Source organism: Prionailurus viverrinus, chromosome D3 (assembly GCF_022837055.1).
Source record: "Prionailurus viverrinus isolate Anna chromosome D3, UM_Priviv_1.0, whole genome shotgun sequence".
Lineage (NCBI taxonomy): Eukaryota > Metazoa > Chordata > Mammalia > Carnivora > Felidae > Prionailurus > Prionailurus viverrinus.
In genome coordinates this window covers 71732741-71750465 of record NC_062572.1, presented here as the reverse complement: position 1 = coordinate 71750465, position 17725 = coordinate 71732741, and the positions used below count along the sequence as shown (strand labels likewise).

General features: G+C 42.0%; 2 protein-coding genes across 2 annotated transcripts in view; both read right to left on the bottom strand.

Moving 5' to 3' along the window:
• The window catches only part of SMAD4 (SMAD family member 4), a 111555-nt gene extending 97638 nt beyond the window's left edge, over positions 1-13917 (bottom strand). Inside the window, exon 1 of the mRNA XM_047826653.1 lies at positions 13790-13917. The gene's annotated coding sequence lies outside the window, so the exon portion shown is untranslated. The remainder of the gene's footprint in view (positions 1-13789) is intronic.
• Positions 1941-17468, bottom strand: ELAC1 (elaC ribonuclease Z 1). The gene is made up of 4 exons (XM_047826654.1): positions 17369-17468; positions 13790-13954; positions 5665-6132; positions 1941-3924 (listed from the first exon to the last, which is right to left on the bottom strand). Exons 2-4 carry the CDS (start codon positions 13944-13946, stop codon positions 3458-3460), a joined length of 1092 nt encoding a protein of 363 aa, XP_047682610.1. The 5' UTR covers positions 13947-13954; positions 17369-17468; the 3' UTR covers positions 1941-3457.
• Positions 17469-17725: the final 257 nt, after the last annotated feature.

Genomic DNA, 17725 nt, shown 5'->3' with positions numbered 1-17725 from the left:
GGCAAGTCTAAACACCTTTTGAGAATTGGAAAGTTCATTTTTAAAATTTAAAGCAAGCAGGTACCTATAGATTCCTGACAGAATGTCAGTTTAGAGAGAACAAACTGAAGGTTGATGGAGAGGTTTTGGGTGGGCGGGAGATGAGCTAAATGGGCAAGGAGCATTGAGGAGGGCACTTTTTGGAATGAGCACTGGGTGTTATACATAGGGGATGAATCACTGGATTCTATTCCTGAAATCATTATTGCACTATATGCTAACTTGGATATAAATTAATAATAATAATAATAATAATAAATGAAAAAAATAAATAGTTTAGGACAAAAAATACTGTGTAAATACGAAATTCATTAACTCAATAAATAGTGCAGGTAAAAAATATAAATATAATAATTTTGAAAAGTATTAAGAAACAGTATTTTCCTGTGCTCCAAGATGTTCCTTGGCAAAAAGGATTCAATGATCAAATAACTTTGGGGCACGATACATATTCTAATCCTCTCTTAGAGTCATACAACCATGAGCATATTATAGGCTCTGGGAAGTCCAGTATAATCTTCATTCTTAATTCTAGCTCCACGAATTCTTAGGATGTGTCCTACCATTAAGAAAAAAACTAGGGGCACCAGGGTGGCTCAGTCAGTTAAGCGTCTGACTCTTGATTTCGGCTCATGATCTCGTGGTTCATGAGTTTGGGCCTCGCATTGGGCTCTGCACTATCAGTGCAGAGCCTGTTTGGGATTCTCTCTCCTCTCTCTCTCAAAATAAAAAAATAAATAAACTTAAAAAAAAAATTCTAGGCCAGGAGAGAGCCCAAGAATTCTCACTATGGACTGACACTCTACGTTTGATCAATCTTACATTCCCATGGTCTCTGATGACTTAGACCACATACATTAATAGGGTCTGATTCTAAGGGCACAGCTCAAATCAGTTACCAAATAACACTTAAGAAAAACAAAATTGAGTGCCAGGCTACAAAATTAGAATCTGAGAAGGAATTGTATATTTACTTTTGTTTACTAGTAGTCTCTACCACCAGACATTGAGCCTGAAATTGTGTCTTATATTCACTTATGTAGTTATAACACGGTAAAGCCCGGCACTTAGTTGGTACTCAGTTGAACAGAGCACAACCAAACAGGTGGCCAAATTTTTTTAGACAAATGCAATAATGAAATGGGCTCAGCACAGGTCCTCAACATCAGGCCATATAGTTTATGCAGTCATGATATCAAGGCCTCATTTCATTCAATAAACACTTTTGAGTGCTTATGATGAGTGGGTAATTCCAAGAATGCAGAGGTGATTAAGCTACAGTCTTTAACCTCAAGAGCCCCAGGAGTATTACCAATCAGTCCCTGGTGTACAGGGTTGGGCACACATTAGGTGTCTAATAAATGCTTGTTGTAACTGAGTTCGGAAACCAAGATATGCTAGGCTGGTCAAACTTTGGTGGCCCGGGAGCCTAGAGTAGGGTAGAATCAGCAGTCAAAAGTTTTTGTGAGATAAGTCCCAGAAAGAACCTAAAGGGATTTAACAGTATATACCATGACAGAATTTGTAAATATGTGTACTATGAAATTCTCTAGGTTCCTGCATGTTCATAGATGGTATGTGGTGAAACAGGACTGAGAAAGGGGTCCAAAACAGATGACAGGCCCCTCTACTGCAGGACTTCTCAACCTTTAAGCCATGTGCTATGTTCCTTTTATGCTATGTTCCTCCTATTTAGTCTTCACAGCAATCCTACACAGTAGGTCTCATTATTTTTCCTAGTGTAGAATGAGCAAGGGGTACCTGGGGGGTTCAGTCAGTCAGGCATCCAACTCTTGATTTTGGCTCAGGTTATGATCTAACGGTTCACAGGTTCGAGCCCTGCGTCGGGCTCTGCGCTGGCAACGGGCAGCCTACGTGGGATTTTCTCTCTCTCCTCTCTCTCTGCCCCTTCCCCGTTCTCACACTCCCTCTCTCAAAATAAATGGAAAGGAAAAGGAAAAGGAAAAGGAAAAGGAAAAGGAAAAGGAAAAGGAAAAGGAAAAGGAAAAGGAAAAGGCAAGCTGAAGCTGACAGGGAGTAAGTAATCTGCACCAGGCCACAAAGGTACCACCATAAGGTACAGAATTGGACTCTGAAATCAGTCTTTCTGGCACCAAAGACTGGTTTGTTATCACTCAAGCAGTACAGTTTTTAATATATTGACGAGAACTAGAACACCTCCAGAGGGACACACAACATAAAGTGTTCCCCAAACTAATGTGATTAGGAAATCCTTCTGAATGAATCTATGCTTGAGACTAGCTTTCCATGTAACCCATTTTGAGAAACACTGTCAAATGAGTCAGATAACCCCATGGCAGATAGAAGGAAGAAGGAAGAAAAGCTAGCTTATTGAAACTGTGCTCAAAGAATTATTAATTAATAGGGACACATCAATTAAACTTCAGTTTAATAGATATCATTTCTTTACCTCCAGATTCATAAGTTCCAGTTCATGGCTCATTTCTGTCAAATAATATTTGATATAACATTCCAATCCCCATACCTTCATGTAGCTAGGTTTTTAATGCTTGCTGCAGAATTTGACTTACCCAGTAGTTCAATTCACATCACTAATTTTGACAAAGTATATTTACATTGGGAGTATAGGTTTTAACTTGCTGTGTATTTCAAAAGGCCTGAGATTTGCATTTTGGGGGGAGATAATTTTTCACTGTACAGGACTCAAATTTTTTAGTTATCTAGCACCCCTGGTCCCTACAGACTAAATTCTAGTAGTACCCCTCTCCAGCCCCCGAGTCATTTTGACAAGAAACATCCCCATAATTTCTAAGGGAGTGGTATTACCCCCAGCCGAGACCCACAGGTTTACAGCACAGCAGAAAGTTCCATAAAACAACGACTGAAGATAAACACCTACCTTGATCCTGCATTCAGTATTCCAGCAAACAAATACAGATTTAATATGCTACCTTCAATCCTGCATGTCCAATGTCTCATTACATTTCTCTGTATTCTGTTAATAATATGAACAGATTCAACAAACTGCCAAAATACCATTTTTAGCCCAAAGGGCCAATCCCTATATACTGTGCCGACAACAGCGATAAACCTGGGCAGAAGCTAAGCCCAGGATTGCATGGGGGTACTGGCTTACACCTGAGGCAGCAGCCACAGAACAAAAAGTATACCTGAACAGGTTATCGTTTTGTCAAATTTGGGCTTTAAGAAGGATGCTGGTTTTTTTCTTTTTAAAATGATTTATTATCCAAAAGCTTGCTCCCTGTCACTGCTGAATCAGCTCAGCAATGCAGCTCTATCCTTTTTTAGGGTGGTTAGGACCCAAATAATTTCAGACCAAAACTAGAAGCACAACCTCCAACTACAACAACCAACTTGGCTGTTGGCTCAGGAACATATTCACAGACATGTCAGTATGTATTCCAGAACCCGGGTTTCATTTCTTGATCGGAATGCCAATCACCATAAAGTCTTCTGCTAGAGTCACTTCTTGGAGATCTAACACTGATTCGGCTTGCTTTTTCAGTTCTACAATCCCATCTGTTTCTCCTTCTCTGGCCAAGGCAACTGGCTTGTACCTCTGACTGAAGTGAGTCAGAACTAGCCTCTTTGCTTGGCACAACTTTGCAAATGCTGCTGCCATCTGTGGTGTGCTGTGGCCGTGCTCCTTTGCTTTGTCCATCTGGGCATCATCTAGGGTCGCTTCATGGATCAACAGGTCTGCTTCAAAGCACAGCTTCACTCCTCCGTCACCCACAACCCCAGAACAGTCACCCAAAATGCAGATTTTTCTTCCAACAATAGGCTTTTTTAAGACATCTTGGGGAGAAATTGTAACTCCATTTTCCAGAACAACAGAAATTCCATTTTTCAGCTTCCCATAGGCAGGACCTGGCGGCACACCTAATGATGGAGGCAGATAACATCACATCATGGGAATGGAATTTATGACTTGTTAAGAGAGTCTGTTTTAACAGCACCAAAATGGAAAAGGCATCCAATTCTTTTCATAATCGTTATAAATATTTTACTACTTGTGGAAAGCTGGAATATTTATACATTTTTAAAAGTTCAGTGTTGGCTATTGATGTTAGTGATGCCCTAGTACTTAAAACATTTCCCAAGCACACGTCAGATGAGTTTTAAGCTTTTAAGTCCCACTAAGACCTTCTTAGGGTCAAGCTATCAGCTTTGATTCTCGGCTGTGAACAGGAATAACAGTTTTTGAGGCCGCTTTACTTAACAAGCTCATCTTTTGAGTAAATTTAATGAGTCCATTTAAATAATGACAAAGTACCTACAAACTGACTAACTTAATAAAAAAAATTGTTTGAGGGGATTGTTTGGATCACAAGATCAAGGAGAACTTCTGGCAATCATACATAATCTTCTTCGTAGGCAGGGCAGTTCCATGTTTACCAAATTAGGTTTGGTAAAACATATTAATTATCTTACGTTAATATAGAACAACACCTGATGATCATCACTCTGAACAATACCTATAAACAAATAGAATGTGTTCGCTAATTCCAGCATACATCATATTTAAAGTTTCCCAATATAATAGTATTTCCACAGCTTTTAGATAATAAAAATACCTTTGGCCTAAGTCACTTTTCCTCATTATTTAGCGTTTTGTTTTAGTTGAGGAGGAAGGAAGAGTTTGCATAAAGAAACAAATCTAGGGGCACCTGGGTGGCTCAGTCGGTTAAGTGTCTGAATTCAGCTCAGGTCATGATCTCAGAGCTTATGAGTTCGAGCCCCATGTTGGGCTCTGTGCTGACAGCTTGGAGCCTGGAGCCTGCTTCAGATTCTGCGTCTCCCTCCCTGTCTCTTTCCCTCCCTGCTCGCACTCTGTCTCTCTCTCTCTCAAAAACAAGTAAATTTAAAAGAAAAAAGAAACAAATCTACAGAAGATACCATCATGCTTTTTATAGGGTCTACATGACCATGACAAGGAAGGTGGTGATGCTGGAGGTATAAAGGACCTGGACACTGCTTCAAGAGAGGTGCTGAAGATCCTCTCATGCTTGATGGCCTGGCAGGGAGGAGGTACACAGCCTCAGATGGGGCCCAAGTCTATCTCTGTATGCTTGTTTCCACCTATGATGAACCCAGGCATGTAAAACAATTGAGACATAGTATTCTGAACATCAAATTAATTTAATCAAGGTTGAATGAGTAGGCAAAGTTGATAAAGAAAGAAAATCCTGAAACAAAGAAAAGTAGCTGGTTGCAGTTGCAAGGTTAAGAACTCTGGCAAAAATTCTCAGGCCAAAGATGTCACTGAAAGCATATTTCAAAAGGAAGACATGAAAAAATAAAAGCCTAGACCTAGGACAACAACAACCACCCTCCCAAGCAAGATAGCATTAGCTGAAGATAAGAGAGACTAAAAATGTGGATCCAGGGAGCTGAAGAGAAAAGGATGCAAGTATATATTTGGATTTTGGTCTGAATAGCACCTTTTGCCCTCAAGAATTTCCCTTAATAAGCAGACTTTGGGCAAAAGAAATAAGTGGAGAAATGTCAGTTTCGGGCCTGGGAGAAAGGAAAGGAAGGTTATTATGACACTTCTAACAGCTTCAGCTAACAACAGCTCAACTGATAAGAAGAAAAAGAAGAAGAAAGAAAACCACTTACCGAGGTCTTTCAGTTTCTGTGCATTGAGTTTACCTGGTCGTTTCTTCTCTACGACTGAAAACCCAAAGGAGGGAATTCGGTGAAAGAGGCGAAATGCTTTTACAACAAACTGTTCATCATCAACCAGAAGGTATGAGTTTTCTTCTGAGTCTAGTAGGATAGTTCTTCCTTGTCCCTCTTTGGGAAGACTGTCTGTTTTATTCACGTGCGTAAATTCTTTTAGTTCTTCTGTTGGACACTGATCTGCTGTAGGCACCAGCTCATGGACCACGTAAGGGAAGACCAGCTCTGTGTGAGAGAGTTCCATGGTTCTCCAGATAAAGTCCCGAAGCCCGGCAGGGCCATAGATTTCAATAGGCTGTTTGGTAACCACAGAGCCGCTCTGCAGGCTGATTGTGCAGAGGAGGCCAGGAAGGCCAAAGAAATGGTCTCCATGAAGATGTGTGATGAAAATCTTGGTAATTCTCCCTTTTGATTGAGGCAGAGAAAAAAATTTGGGAGTTTTTCCAGAAATAAAAACCTATACAAAGCTACTTGAAACATGTGTAACAACTTACATAGAAAGCAGCAAAATGAATTTAGAATTTTATTTATTACCATAAACGTATTTTTTTATATTTTTCTACATGATTTCAGAAGCAAGACAGGCTTTATGTTTTAACAAGATCTAGATGTAACTTTTTTCATAAAGCATCTTCAATTTACATAGTATTGCAGTTTTAAGAGTATTTTCCTACATATCTTCTTACAGAAAGAAAGGAAATAGAAAAAGAAAAGGGAAGAAAAGGGAAACAAAGAGTGTGAAAGCAAAGCAAAGCAAAGCAAAGCAAAGCAAAGCAAAGCAAAGCAAACAAAGGGAAACAGGGGCACCTGAGTGGCTCAGTTGGTTAAGCGTCTGACTTCAGCTCAGGTCATGATCTCATGGTCCATGGATTCGAGCCCCGTGTCAGGCTCTGTGCTGACAGCTCAGACCATGGAGCCTGCTTCAGATTCTATGTCTCCCTCTCTCTCTGCCCCTCCCCCACTCATGCTTTGTCTGTCTCTGAAAAATGAATAAACCTCAAAAAAAATTTAAAAGACAGAAAGCCAGAAAGCAAGCAAGCAAGCAAGCAAGAAAAGGGACACAAAAAGTGTACCAAAATAGTTCACTTAAACTAGATAGGCCTCAAACGTCAAAAGCATCTGACAGTTACAGTGCCCTCTACTGTTCCCTCTGAGAATAAAAAATACATACCTCCAGCAAAACAAATGTTCCCCAGGCTCCAACTGGACCAATGCCTGAACCCAAAACTGCCGTGTAAGAACCCTCTGCACTGGACAGAGATGAATTAACCAAGACAGAGCCTGCTTGTCTGAGTGAGGTTGAAGGGGGAGGAGGAAAAGATGAAACAGGAGGGGGAAAGGAGGAGGCAGGAGAGGAAAGGGGTGAAGAACCCAGAGGGAAGGTGGGCAATAGGTGCTGGAATGTAGATCAGAGGGAAGATCTCCTATGGTATTATGTCAACGTACATGTGCCCATGCCTTCTTTTCAACGTGAGCTAACACAATGGCTTTTTCAGTACATATTGGCTTAGGTCGTAACTTGAATTCATCAATGGTAAACTGAATCTACTGCTGGTATGTGGAATGATGCCACATTAGCATTTCTCTGAGATGCACCACAAGGCATTTTAAAAGTAACAATCCCAATTAACACAATTTTAGTATAACAGAGGCTTCTGCTCCTAGCTCATGGCCCATCTATTTCAAGTATTTGATACCATAAAAGAACAGGAATAGTTTATTGTAATGTGATTTATCCTGTGACATCAAGGCGAAAGTGTTCTCCAAGTAAGTCTTTCCTGAGTTAATACATCAAACCCAGGCCCCATGGCAGAGAACAACAGTTGGGCAGAGGCTGATCTGAGATCTGGAGAACCCTGAGGCACTCCAGAAGTATCCTCAGTATGCTCCTTTTTGTTTTCTCTTTTTAGTCCCTGTTGTTGCTGTCTTTTGACTTCTTGGAACCCATTCATCACCCCCCTTCCTGCTGTCCGAGCTGCCAAGACACACATAAGTGTGACCTGAGGCCTCTGCAGACAAAAGAACTAGATAACTAGAATGGCTATTGAGTCATGATCTCCACGTTGACCTTAAAACTGCCAAGTGAGACTTTCTGGGCCCTCTCCCTATCTGGTGTGAAACAAAGCCAAAACTGAACACCAAAACAATCTGTGAGTCCAAAGCAAGTGAGACAAATTAAGTAAGTCAAAATTGCTTCCCACAGTTATCACAGGTTCAGGGAAGACAAACATTTCATTTCAAGAAACTTGATTTCAGAATAGCAACCTCAATTATCAAATTTAGGGGATGCTATCAAATGAAGAAAGCAAAGTGCATGAATTTCCTTTCACTTGCGAACAAGAAAATTACAGGGGAATATGCCATCCATAGAGAAGTGGAATTCTAAGGATCCCCTAAGCGATGACACAGTTATACTTACTGCCATAGGAAAATATCTGCAATATATTATTGTTCAGTTGAAAAAAAAAGGTTACACCTAATATGATACTGTTTTGCAAAATTGTACACACACACACACACACACACACACCAAATATACCTATACCTTTAACATATATACATCTATAAAATATTTACCTATAAGGGGGATTTTAGGCTTTTTAAATATTTTTCTGCTTTGTTTGAATTTTTACAATGAGAATGTACACTTTTTAAAATGTCTTTATTTATTTACTTAAGTAACCTCTACACAAAGCGTGGGGCTCGAACTCATGACCCCAAGATCAAGAAGTTGCATGTTCCTCTCAGTGAGCCAGCTAGGTGCTCCCTAAGTATACTTTTTGTAAACATTTTTTCATCATACTTTTGTAATACTTTTTATAATCATTTAAAAAAATTGTTTAACATTTATTTATTATTGAGAGACAGAGAGACACAGAGCGTGAGCAGGGGAGGGGTAGAGAGAGGGGGAGACATAGAATCTGAAGTAGGCTCCAGGCTCTGAGCTGTCAGCACAGAGCCCCACGTGGGGCTCGAACTCATGGACTGCGAGATCATGAACTGAGCCGAAGTCTGTTGCTTAACCAACTGAGCCACCCAGGCGCCCCCTTTTTATAATCATTTTTAAGGGAAAAAGAAGAAAAGCTTAAGCTCACTCTTTAAAATTATGAAAGAAAGGGGCGCCTGGGTGGCGCAGTCGGTTAAGCGTCCGACTTCAGCCAGGTCATGATCTCACGGTCTGTGAGTTCGAGCCCCGCGTCGGGCTCTGGGCTAATGGCTCAGAGCCTGGAGCCTGTTTCCGATTCTGTGTCTCCCTCTCTCTCTGCCCCTCCCCCGTTCATGCTCTGTCTCTCTCTGTCCCAAAAAATAAATAAATGTTGAAAAAAAAAAATTAAAAAAAAAAAAAAATTATGAAGGAAATAAGACATGACAAACCTATTACTTGTTAATCAGATGCTTGCACATTAGTGCCAAGGAAGCTTAAAAGAAGTGTGTTTAGATAAACAGAGAGCACTTCCTTACAAAACTCATAAGAGGAGGAGTATAAGCTGACAGGGTTTCAACGAATCAAATAACAGGTCCACATTGGGTTGAAAGTAACCGAGATAAATTGAGGGTGCTGCATTCCAGTTTGAGACTGAGGGCTTTTGAAATGCTAAAGAGTCATAGATAATATTCTAGGATTACCATCTCACCCTCCCCTCTGAAGCCAGTAATCTTTTTAGCCAATACAAATTTAGTAAACTAAAGATTCCCTTAGACTTTATTTATTTTTTATGAGGCTTAGCTTTGCAAAATGTTTACTTAAAACATATATAAAATAGCTACAAAATATAAAATATTAGAGAAAGGTACTGTAACAGATAGACGTGAGGTGGTACCCATGGCCCCTGGCTCCTGATGTTCATATCCTTTCACAATTTCTTCTCCTTGAGTGTAGGTGGGACTTGCAAACTGTTTCTAACCAGTAAAATATGGCACAGGGATGCAGTGTGATTATGGTGATTATGTTATGTTATAAGACTCCACCTTGCTAGCAGACTTGCTCTGGAGTTTCTTTGCCCTTGGATGGCAATAAGGAATCGAGCTACCACAAAGGAGAAACCCACATGATCAGGAATTGGAGGAGACCTCTAGGGGCTGAGGCAGCCTTAGTCCTGCCAACAACCTATGTGAGCTCTGAAGCAGATTCTTCCCCAGATGAGCCTCTGATGAGACCTCAGCCCCAGCCAAATACAGAGTGCAACCCAGTGAGACCTTGACGCAGAGAAGCCAGCCAACCCAGGCCCAAACTCCCTGACCCACAGAAACTATGAGACAATAAAAGCAGTAAGACACTAAATTTGTAATCTGTGATACAGCATTGGTAACTGACACAGGTATTAAATAAAAAGTAACGACTAATCCCCACACCCACACCTCTAGTACCCACACTTAACAGTTTCTTGTTTCTGTTTTAATCATCCCACCACCTCAACCCCTACTCTCTAAAATGGGGTATTACTTGGCACAAAAACAGACACATAGACCAATGGAATAGAATAGAAACCCCAGAACTAGACCCACAAACGTATGGCCAACTCATCTTTGACAAAGCAGGAAAGAACATCCAATGGAAAAAAGACAGCCTCTTTAACAAATGGTGCTGGGAGAACTGGACAGCAACATGCAGAAGGTTGAAACTAGACCACTTTCTCACACCATTCACAAAAATAAACTCAAAATGGATAAAGGACCTAAATGTGAGACAGGAAACCATCAAAACCTTAGAGGAGAAAGAAGGAAAAGACCTCTCTGACCTCAGCTGTAGCAATCTCTTACGCGACACATCCCCAAAGGCAAGGGAATTTAAAGCAAAAGTGAATTACTGGGACCTTATGAAGATAAAAAGCTTCTGCACAGCAAAGGAAACAACCAACAAAACTAAAAGGCAACCAACGGAATGGGAAAAGATATTTGCAAATGACATATCGGACAAAGGGCTAGTATCTAAAATCTATAAAGAGCTCACCAAACTCCACAACCGAAAAACAAATAACCCAGTGAAGAAATGGGCAGAAAACGTGAATAGACACTTCTCTAAAGAAGACATCCAGATGGCCAACAGGCACATGAAAAGATGTTCAGCGTCGCTCCTTATCAGGGAAATACAAATCAAAACCACACTCAGGTATCACCTCACGCCAGTCAGAGTGGCCAAAATGAACAAATCAGGAGACTATAGATGCTGGAGAGGATGTGGAGAAACGGGAACCCTCTTGCACTGTTGGTGGGAATGCAAATTGGTGCAGCCGCTCTGGAAAGCAGTGTGGAGGTTCCTCAGAAAATTAAAAATAGACCTACCCTATGACCCAGCAATAGCACTGCTAGGAATTTATCCAAGGGATACAGGAGTACTGATGTACAGGGCCACTTGTACCCCAATGTTCATAGCAGCACTCTCAACAATAGCCAAATTATGGAAAGAGCCTAAATGTCCATCCACTGATGAATGGATAAAGAAATTGTGGTTTATATACACAATGGAATATCACGTGGCAATGAGAAAAAATGAAATATGGCCTTTTGTAGCAACGTGGATGGAACTGGAGAGTGTGATGCTAAGTGAAATAAGCCATACAGAGAAAGACAGATACCATATGGTTTCACTCTTATGTGGATCCTGAGAAACTTAACAGGAACCCATGGGGGAGGGGAAGGAAAAAAAAAAAGAGGTTAGAGTGGGAGAAAGCCAAAGCATAAGAGACTGTTAAAAACTGAGAACAAACTGAGGGTTGATGGGGGGTGGGAGGGACGGGAGGGGGGGTGATGGGTATTGAGGAGGGCACCTTTTGGGATGAGCACTGGGTGTTGTATGGAAACCAATTGGTCAATAAATTTCATATATATATAAAAAATAAATAAATAAAAAATAAAAAAAATAAAATAAAATGGGGTATTACTGCCTCCACGCCAGCCTGCTCCTCCCTGAGAGTTCTCATGAAAGGAACCTCTGTGTGACCCAAGGGAAATAAAGTATAGTACCTGCTATACTAAGACCTCAGGGTCTTAGGCTGAACTGTGTACACCTCAAGGCCACGAGTCCTAAGTGAAATGCGTTAGTTCCTTCCTCCAACAGCTCCTTTCCTGTCTCCCTGTTTAGGTCTCAGACACCATCCTTGTAACTTGGAATAATCCTTCACTTCTTCACATCCTAGACATTCAGTCAGTCACCCACTCCCTGCTAGGTCTACAAGTATTTCTTAAATTGAGTCTCATCTTCATTCCTATCCCTACACCCTCATCCTCTCTCTCTTCTCTCAGATGAATGCAACTGCCTTAACACTGGTCTCTCCCAGTACATCTGCCACGAGAAAACTCTGTCCCTAACACATAAATCAGACCATATCATTCCCCTGCTTAAAAACTTTTAATGGTTCCTTACTGCCAACAGAATAAGAAGGTCCAAATACCTTAGCAAACCACAGAGAACTTCATAATCTGCCCTCACTTTTTCAGCATTTTTACCTCTCATTTATCCTGGCCAAACATGTCACTTCTCTCCTAGAAACTCGATTACTTCTTGCTCACTTTTTCTGTTCCTTGAAAGTCCATCCCTACTTTTCTCCCCAGAGAAACTTCTAATCATCACTTAGATCCTAGCTGTACTGTTACCATCTCTGGGATGCCTTCTCTGAACACACAGTTAACGTCCCCCTCTTTTGTGCTCCAAAAGTATTTAGAAAACAGATCCATTATTCTCTTTATCACATTACATTATGACTACTTATACATCAGTTCCCACCACTAGACTAAGAGATCCCTGGACACTAGAACTAACTTTCTTATAGCCATCAATGCCACACACTGTGATGAATCAGAGGAATAATTTCAATAACTTCCAGTTAACAAGATGCAGTAAGTGAGAGGGACCATACTAAGTGCTGAACACCTTATTCATGCATTAACTGATCAGATATTTACTAGGCATCTACTAAGGATATAAATGATCCTTGGGCTTACTTTATCATACAGGGAAAATACAGCGAACACAGAAACAACTATTTAAATAACAATTTTAGATATTGATGCTAAGAAGTCAATAAAAATAGCACAAAGCCGTAAAATGCCTGAGAAGAACGAGGAATTACTGAACTCCAGGGGTTCAGGGAAAGTCTCTGAGGAGATGGCATGTGAGCTAAGCTTTAACTGATGAGAAAGAAACAACCACACAGAAAGGGGATTATTTTATGTAATTTTTACAACACCCCTTTTAAGCTGACTTGAGTTTCTATCCACGTTTTAAGATAAGGGGCTCAGTCGGTTAAGTTTCGGACTTCGGCTCAGGTCATGATCTTGTAGCATGTGAGTTCGAGGCCCATGTCGGGCTCTATGCTGACAGCTCAGAGCCTGGAGCCTGCTTCAGATTCTGTCTCCCTCTCTCTGTGCCCCTCCTTTGCTCGTGCACGTTGTCTCTCTCTCTCTCTCTCTCTCTCTCAAAAATACATAACATTAAAAAAAAAAAAAGATAAGGAAAATAAGCCTTAAGTTTGTTGATCTGCTAAGGCCAAAAGCCAAGACACTGCTAGGACTGCAACCCAGCTTGGCCTGACTCTAGGCCAAGGCTTTGCGCCACTGTACTCCTCAGTCTCCCTGGTGCTGGGCCTTTGCATGTTCATCTCCCCAGCCCAGCAAATCCCTCTACCTCCTTCAACGACTCACAGGTCACCTTCTGTGAGAGGCCTACCCTGATAACCTCACATGAAAAAGAACACCTCACTCTTCTGAACGTCTATTACTCTTTGTATCTTCTCGTGATACTGACAACCATCTCCTGGTGGAATCATGTACACTGTTCCTTTGCTTGCGTAGTATCCATCTAATATGCCTCATGTATCCCAACCCATCCTCCACCCCCTAACCCTATATAAATCCTTGCTCTCAACATTTACAGTATGAACAAGTAGATAAAGTTCAGTGGGGGAGGCTGGATGCCTGAGGGTCTTCCAAACCTTGCCAGGGCTCTAGCACTGAAGTGGGATGCAACTGTGAGGGCTGTTTCTGAGCAAAAGCCTCAAGGAGAACCAAGAAAATGAAGCAGAGTAAGAGATAGTCTTGGTGAGAGAGTTGAATGCACACTAACCTGCTTTAAGTTGGCTTTTCATCAGCTGTGTCTGAGTTCCCTCCCCACAGTCAAAGAGCCAGCACTCGCCCTCACACCGAAGGACCAGAGCAGAGGCACCCCGGGTTGGGGATGGGTATGCTGCACCCGTACCCAGAAATGTCACATCCATAGACATCTTCCACCCTGCAATGAAAAGATTACCCAGGGATTATTACACATCACTGCTCGATATCACCAAAAACAGGTCGTTGTGAGATTTACCATTCATTTATCTTTTCGTTATTCAGAAGAGAGTGGGTTCTTATACAGAAATCCCAAGTAAGATTTGAATAACTCTTAGTGAGTTAAAACCACAAGTTACCAAACCTTGGATGGCTGCTCACACGTACAAAAACAAGTTAAAAAACTGCCAGATCCAGTCAATTAAAAACTGTAATTGAATCCCAACTATGTAATGTTCTGGAAAAGGTAAAACTATGAAGACAGTAAAAGACCAGTGGTTGAGAGTGGTTTGGGGGGGAAGGAGGGAAGAATGCATAGGTAGAACACAGGGGAAATGGGTATTCTCATGTTACTACTGGCAGAGGTATAAACTGCTTTTATGTTTGGGAGTGCAATTTGGCAATACACATTACCAATAATAATGATGCTATTAACAGTACATTTTAACTCAGCCACCCTATTTTGGGGAATCGACCCTATAGAAATAAAGGACCTATGTACAATGTTTCTGGTGGTACTTTTAAGGTGGCTAAAATTTGGACACGGTCTGAATATATTTCACCAGGACAATGACTGAATATTTTACTGTACATTCCTACCATCAACTATTTATTCTGCAGTTAAGTCAGCTCTGTAACTCTTGTCCGGGAGGGACGACAATGAGAAAAGTTACAGATTTTTACAACATCATTTTTACAACAATGCCCCAAACCTCTGCATTTATATGAGAGAGAAAGTCTGTGTGTAAGGATACACAGCATATTGTTAATATTGGTTATCTCAGGAGTGATTAAAATGGTGATGGTGGGGAGTGGTCATTAAGTTTTCTTTTAAATCTTTGGATTGGTTTTCATTGCAATGAGCAGCATCTGATGACTTTATTTTCAATGTTTATTTCATTTATTTAATACTGATTATTAAAAAGAAATGGGTCACAAGGCTGAACATACTTTTCTAACTACACATCACCGAATCTTCCTTTCCGTTTGGGGACACAGTTCAGCCCTCCCAACCCCCCCCCCCCCCCACACACACACACATACAGATGGTACATCTCTCCAATTCATGCACAGGCTTTAGGTTATGCTACTGTCCCTTCCATGTGTTACTCCACACTTCTACTTCCAAAATCAAGCATTCCTCTGATAATTAGGTAATTTGCAGAGGCTTTCCTGTTGGATTGCAGTTTGCAACAGAGATGGGAATAACACAATATAGAAAGTCAAACATTTTAAAAGCTAATAAATGCAGAAGGAATAATAAAATATAATCACTCTGCAATCCCTAACAAATAATGGATCTAGGCCAATGGTACAGAACTCGAGAGCATATTAGAATCACCTGGAGAGCTTTTAAGACATATCAATAATTGGGTTCCATCCCAGAACAATTAAAAAGGAAATTCTGCAAGTGAGACATGTGTTTTAGTATTTAAAAAAAAAATTCTTCCCCTGTGATTCTAATGTGCAGTCTGTTTGAGAATCACTTAGTGAAAGGCTCATGGAGAACTATAATGGATGGATCAGGCTGACCTGAATTCACTAGCCAATTAGTCAAACTTAACAAAATAAAATTTTATTTTGAAAAATTTCAAACACATACAAAAGTAGAGAGATTAGTATAGTGCATTACCACATGACCATCGCCAAGCTTCAACAAGTATCAACTCATGGCCAATCTTGGTTTATATCCACCACCCACATTCATATCCAAGAATATTTCATAAGTATTTATCCAAGAATGCTTGTTTACATGGTATTGGGTACTCCCATCAGGAAGCACATGCTGTCTGAATGTCTCTCTTCCTGATGTTTAACAACCACTAATCATTGCCTGGGTTATTTCACTAGAGGTTGCCAAAAGGTGATATTCTCTCATTCCTTCTGAAGTTATTAGTTGGCATCCTTCTGTAAATGTCTGGCCAATTATTTAGTTACCCTGCAGTGCGATTTGTAGAGAAAAGGCCCACTGACCAATCTTAACACCACAAAGAGAAACAAGACCTTATGTAACTCCTGGTGGGCTGCAATAGGAGGTACACAATAACACTATGAGGTTTTCTTGCCAAAAAGTAGGACCTGAAATCTGAAAAAGCCTGTAATCTAAATACCAGTTTATTAAAGGACAACACAGGGATGGAAGAAGCAAAATCCAGTACGTAGGAAATGTTACAAATGAATAGGTTGCTTCAACAAGTAAAATACAGAGGAAAAAAAATAAAGAGGGATGGCATAAGGAGATTAAATGAAATATAAGAGATGTCAACCAAATGTCATGTGTAGCTTGTTTGGATCTGGATTTGGGCAGACTGAAAAAGAGAACTGGGAGAAAAAAGAGACAACTGGGGAAATGTAAACACTGACTGGATAGATGGTAACATGAAATGCTTATTAAATTGATATTTTAAAAAGGAATTATTGTGTTTTATAAACGCAAACAAGTATTTAATAGACAAAACGGAACATTCAGATTTGCTTTCAAATTAAGCTAGTGAGGTGAGCGTAAGAGTCACCCAACAGAGTTGGGAATTCGGTACAGTATCTTGTTTCAATGTGTGGAAGTTTCCACAATAAAAAGTTAAAAAATGAGCCAAATGATCAAAACCCACCCAGTAGGTCGGAAAGTAATCAGAAATTACTTTATTTACAATGGTTCATGTTTTGTGGCATGCACCATTCTATGCACCAGGAATTCAATGTGACCAGACCGGATTTGGTTCCTGTCTTCTTGAACATAAAACCAGCCACTTGCTTTCTCATGGCTATGATCCACCTTGGACCAAGTGCACATTCCAGTGGAGAACACAGCACACGACCACAGTACTGTCACCTGACACTCCCGGCCAGTGGTTCTCGTCCCGGCAGGATATCCCAATCACCTGGTGATTCTGGGGACTCAGCATTGGGAAGGCTTCCCAAACGATTCTAAAGGCTGCCGGGTTGAGAACCAGTTTCCATACAGGCAGCGCCAACCCTGCAATCACCCTGTGATCTAGGTAGGGCGCATACTGCCTTCCTCCATTTTGGAAAGGAAAGAACCGTGGCCCGGAGACAAATAGATGCCAACGCCGAGTCAGGGCCACAGGCCAGGTCTCCGACCACCAGCGAGCCCAGGCTCGCCCTCAAGTCAATGTCAATTTCCCAAAGGAGGGGTGGGCGGGGGCTCCCGCCTTGGGGTGGGGGTGGGGGGGTGGAGGACAGACTAGGCGCGTCCTCGTTCCCGGGCGCTCCCCGGGCCTGGGTCCTCCATTCCGGCCCGGCCCTCGAGTCCGGAGGAAGCGCGCCCGCCCGCGCGGCTCGGCCCACAAGGCGAACGCGGACAGACGGCGGCGCAGACCCTGGCCCGCCCCTCTCCGGTGCTCCCCGTCCCACTCACCCACTACCCGAGGCCCGCGGCAGGAGCCGAGGGAGGCGCAGGCCCGCAGCAAGGCCCAGCCGTCCACCGGGCGGCGCCGGCGCGGGCGGAAGTGCCCCGCGGGCTGTGGCCGCGTGTGGCCGCTCTAGGATGCGCCGGAGGTCCGCGCTCGGTGGTGCCGGGCCTGGCCTGGCCGGGCCGCGTGGGTGGGCTCCGCACCGATGGTAGGCGCCCTCTAGGTCCGCGTGGGTACCCGTCGGCCTTCATTCGCCCGCACAATTCTCTGGGTAAAGGTGGTAGCGGTCACCTGTGAGGACCACAGCGCCCAAAGGAGAAACGTGTAATGTTTTCCAGGGTGCTCCCAGATGAGTGTTGTCC

Coding starts and splice junctions, on each gene's coding strand:
- ELAC1 (XM_047826654.1), bottom strand. CDS start 13,946: ATGTCTATGGATGTGACATTTCTGGGTACGGGTGCAGCATACCCATCC. Junction 6,133..13,789: donor GAAAAGCCAACTTAAAGCAG/GTTAGTGTGCAT, acceptor CTCAATCAAAAG/GGAGAATTACCAAGATTTTC. Junction 3,925..5,664: donor ACAGAAACTGAAAGACCTCG/GTAAGTGGTTTT, acceptor CTCCATCATTAG/GTGTGCCGCCAGGTCCTGCC.